This window comes from Haliaeetus leucocephalus, unplaced genomic scaffold (assembly GCF_000737465.1).
Source record: "Haliaeetus leucocephalus isolate CR32 unplaced genomic scaffold, Haliaeetus_leucocephalus-4.0 Scaffold273, whole genome shotgun sequence".
Taxonomy (NCBI): domain Eukaryota; kingdom Metazoa; phylum Chordata; class Aves; order Accipitriformes; family Accipitridae; genus Haliaeetus; species Haliaeetus leucocephalus.
This window is the reverse complement of record NW_010972709.1, coordinates 11,497,718-11,502,298: the sequence shown is the minus strand read 5'-3', so window position 1 is coordinate 11,502,298 and position 4,581 is coordinate 11,497,718. Positions and strand designations below refer to the sequence as shown.

Genomic DNA, 4,581 nt, shown 5'->3' with positions numbered 1-4,581 from the left:
GGGGGGGGGTGGGGGGGGGGGGGGGGGGGGGTAATATCCTTCTTGTGTTATTCAGTTCACAAAGACTAAACAATGGGTTTGGATGCAAAGAGGTCATGAGTGGATGGAGAGAGGATACGTTAAATCATTTGCTTCACCAGCTGAGATCAGAGAAATCTAGCAAGGCTGAAATCAAGCTTTAGGTAGCTGGGTTTGGAAGCGGCTATAGGAGAAGCCGGAGCAATCTCCTACCTTTTTTCGTTGCCATATGACTTCTGTGCGACTTTGGCATGCAGTATCAGTACCGTCTGGTCTGCCGGCAGCTGCAGGTACCTCCGCACACCATCTCGAAGTGAGTTGGTTTGGTATGGGTTGGATCTACAAGACAGCAGTCCCCCAGCACTGTAACACCAGAACTGGGCTCCTCGCCTTGCCCTACCAGCTCTATGCTGAGCCAGGAGCCTGGAGCTCCCTCCGTGTCCAGCCCGATGGGGCGAGGAAGGTGGAGAGGCTTTCCCACCGGGGAGCACTGTAGCTCAGTTGCTCTAAGACTGGGGCTGGCATTGAAAAATATAAAGTTTGGATAACTGAATAACTGCTTCATCAGTTTTCCATCAAACACACACAGGGCACTATGTTAATAGCTCTGAAACACCCATTTCTAAGACTTCCAGTCCCACGCAATGGTGGCAGTGCTCTAATTGATTATTAATTTGGTTTTCCACCTGATGTGCTTGTTGCTGTATGGTTTTTTGGTGAGTTGGGAAACGATGCTGCTGAGCCGTGAGTGCAGCTGTCACGCAAGGAGAAGCTGCTCGTTGGCTTCTGCGAGAGCTGTTGGGTGAAAATAGCTGCATTCTTCTCCAAGACCTAAGAAGTGGGCGGTTTTGCCGATTCTTTCTGCTCTACTAACCAGAAGGAGTTCCCATGCACCCGGCATTTAACTCTGCTAACTTAGTAGGTTGGGCGTTAACCGGCTAGAGAGAGAGAGATGAGGTGGGTCCAAGCCCGAGGTGCCCTGCTCTGCCACGTGGGACTCGTGTGCAAGAACTGGGGGATGAGAGCAGGGAGAGTTATGGAGTGTCTACTGGGGAGGCCTTCTGTGGTGCTGACTTGCTTTCAGGGGAGGTGAGACCACCCATCTGAAGAACACCAGCTCCTGCCCTACTGAAAGCCCCTAGACCTCCTGAGTACCTTCGGCTGGATAAGAGGAAACAAGGAAACCAGAGGAGAGGGAAGGGCTGCTGCCTGGGCAGAAGTCCCTCCTTTGCACATCTGCCGATGTTTGGGATATGGCACCAGGGCACACTCAAGAAATTGCTCCTACCAAGGGGACCCAGCCTGGCTGGTTATGAAAAGGTCTTGACTTAAGCCTGAGCTCTATTATTCCATGGGCTGAGCTCCCTTGCCTTGCTGCAAAGGGGTGTTTGTGCCTGCTGGTAATTGGACAACGTCTCTGTGTTTCTGCTCTGCATGGTCAGGGGATGTTTTTGGACCCACCTGCATGAGCATCAGACCCAAACTAGATCCAGTATCCTCAGGAGAGAGAAAGCCATATGGAAACTGGCTTCAGGCTCTGGCTCTTGACCCTCCCAAGGCTGCTGGGGGTCACTCATGATCTCTCCACAGAGCAATGGCCTTGCATCAGAGACAGAGAGAAACAGCAGTGGCCAGAGAAGGCTGTGAACCACAGCTGCAAACACATGCTGAGTCACCAGGAGAAAGTGGCCGGGGACTGTGGGCAGTGCCAGGGGATTGCTCGGAGGAGAAGCAGTGAGGATGGGGGGCACCAGCCATGGCCACAGCCACCCACAGAAAATCTTGCAAGAGGTACACAGTGGAGCATCCCCATTAAAACCAGTTCCTATTCCTCTTAAATGGGCTAGAAATGGAGAATAATTGAGGGCATAAATGATCAGATGTGTGAAGAGAGGTAAATCTGGTCCTGCCAAGCACCCCAAGGCAGGCTATGGTGAGCTCTTGCTGGGCTCAGAGGCCAGAGCAAGTTCCCAGGGAGAGAAGCAGCAAGCAGTCATCCCAAGCAGCCTTTTAGAAGAGTTCACCTGCCAATTCTGTTCTTCCCAGTGCAACATGTGCATTTTAAAAAGGCTGTGCCCTTTACAGCTTCTAGGACCCATGTTACAATTCACTTTTAAACGTATATCCCTTCACTTCCAGCTTTCCCACACTGTGGATGGAGTTGATGCTCTCCTGTTTGTATGTGGAAGATAAACACATCTCCCATACAAGCAAATATTTACCCAGCGTCTCCTCTGGGTAGTCCCACGGGGACCTGATGCTTTGCACTCCACAGATTCTCCCACCACTGCTCTGTTCAGTTATTAGATGGGCGATACAGTCTCCTGCCCTCTTTGTTCTCAATTCTTTATCCTAGATGTGTTAGCCAGATCACCAGCAAGCATAAATCAACAGAGCCCTGCCAAAATCAGATTTACGGCTGGTGCCAGTGTCACCCACAGCATTAGCTGCCGCTCTGTATCTGGGGAATGAATGTTTTATGGCCACGGCAAGCCCATTCCTGACTGCAGAGCACACACCGCAGCCGAGCTCCTCTCCCCGTGGCAGCCCCAGTGCTGCTGCCAGCACACGGCTCTGGGCTCAGCCACGGCTCGCCCCAGCCCACACTCATGGCAAGGCAGAAGGAGCTCCTTTGCTAGATGGACCCTCAGATTGCCCTTAACAGCTCCCGTGCCCAGGCTGGATCTGTTCCCTCTGACCCTTGCCGGGCTGGGAGAGTCCAGCTCCAGCATGCTGAAGTTGAGCTTTATCAACCAGTATCCCACCAGTGCTCACTCCAGGGAGGGGTATTTAGTCTTGCTGAAAAGCTTCACTCCAGCCTTTCTCTCTCCTGAATGGTTTATATCTCTGCACAGCCAAAGAGATCCCATAAGAAAGTTATTTAATCTTTTTCCATAACGGCAATCTGCAGCTGTCTGACTCCTCAGCTGCCAAGCAATACTGATTTCAGCTTTGATCTGCCTTTGTTATTTTCCCCTTCACCTAAAAGCACCATTTGGGAATCTCTCTGCAAAAGTTTTGGGTTTTTTTTTTTACAGAACTACTGATTGTGATCAGGATAAGTGTGGAAACTGATCGAGGAAAAGGCTGTCCATTGGCCTGACACTGGATATTCTTTTACACTAATGCAACATCATGAAAAATGAGTACTAAACCTTGCTGGCTCCATTCAGTAGCATTTTGCCCTCAGTTTGTCAGAGACAACAGGCACAGAGCTGGGAAGAACCAGGCTGGGTGTGAGAATATTTCCCTGGTGAGTCTTATCATTCAGTATTCAGTGCAAAATGAGGAGGGTAGCTTTGGGTCCTTGCTCGTGTCTCAGCTGCAGAGACATATGCTCCATCCCTGTTAGTGTCACGCACCAGCACCGACACACTCACCAGCGCCCATCCATATACCATGGGGTCTGCCTGGGAAGCACCGATCCCCATGGAACTGCTGGGCTGGGAGCTGCTGGAGGGAGCCTTTCCCATTAACCCATCGGCAGAGTAAGGAACAGTCTGGTACCGAAGCCAGGCAGCGGCAGGGAGTGTTCAGGAGCAAACTGCCAAAACCTGTGGATTAAGACGTGTGCTGACAGCATAGCCAGCAGCAACGCCGGCTCTGTAGAGCCTCCTGCGGCACCAGCTCGGGGCAGGGCCAGGCTTGTGCAGGTATCACTGCTCCCTGCCATCCGCACGTAATACCAGAGGCACGTGGGTTACTGCCTAGAGTTTATTAAAGAGCCTTCTGGAATAATTATCCACATGCTATTTACTGCTTAAAGTGGGAACGTGCATGCCAACGGCAGGTAAACAGACTGTAGTTCTTCAGATTTGATGTCTAGCTGGAAGAACGACTACCCAGAAACTTGTTTTTCTTTTCTTTGTCCATTCTCTGCAGCCATTGCCTTCCAAATTTTGGGGCTAAATTGTTTCAGTGACGCACTTCTGAACAGTGCTCACCATTCTGCCCACGGAGGCGACCACCCAGCATCCATCATCTGGTTTAAATTTACCTTCACAGAGTCAAAGGGCTATTGCTAAAGCAGCTCAATATACCCACTTGGCTCCTTCTGGCACCTACAGCCTCCTCAGGGTTACAGGGAATTATTCACTCCTTCTGACATTTATTATATTAAATTATTAAAATGCTTTGATTGTAGTGCAGTGTTAGTTCAGTGTCACGTTAGCAGCACCGCACGGGCCAGGCTCTTAGAACTCATGCTAAAAGCCTCCTTTTCAGAGCCTGAGGTCTCAGCTGGGACTTGAGTGCTCTTGCACACAGTTAGGCATTATGTGGAAGCAGTGGGGGGAACAAGGGGGGAGCCACCACCTTTCTCCTACACTGATTTTTGTAAGCCTTTCCCCTTCCCTGCTCAGCCTGGCATCGCTTACCACCAAGGCTTTTCCCCGGCTTTAGGTCAGGATGTGCCTCCGGAGAGGCTGCGAGCGTGCTTTGAGGTGCATCTCTGGGGTGGCTCTGCCCTGGTGTTGGAGGTGGGAGAGACCCAGGGCACCCGTGGCTATTTGCAAGCCCTGGCCATGTTGCTGTGCCCTCTTCCATAGGAAATGAAGCAGAAAA

The 4,581-nt window shown here is 51.2% G+C and overlaps 1 protein-coding gene across 1 annotated transcript in view; it reads right to left on the bottom strand.

The window, feature by feature from the left end:
- RBPJL (recombination signal binding protein for immunoglobulin kappa J region-like) overlaps nucleotides 1-3,408 on the bottom strand; it is a 9,407-nt gene extending 5,999 nt beyond the window's left edge. Inside the window, exons 1-3 of the mRNA XM_010569801.1 lie at nucleotides 3,399-3,408; nucleotides 954-1,029; nucleotides 232-357 (exon numbers count right to left, since the gene is read on the bottom strand). Coding sequence (XP_010568103.1) covers nucleotides 232-357; nucleotides 954-1,029; nucleotides 3,399-3,408 — 212 coding nt within the window. The remainder of the gene's footprint in view (nucleotides 1-231; nucleotides 358-953; nucleotides 1,030-3,398) is intronic.
- Nucleotides 3,409-4,581: the final 1,173 nt, after the last annotated feature.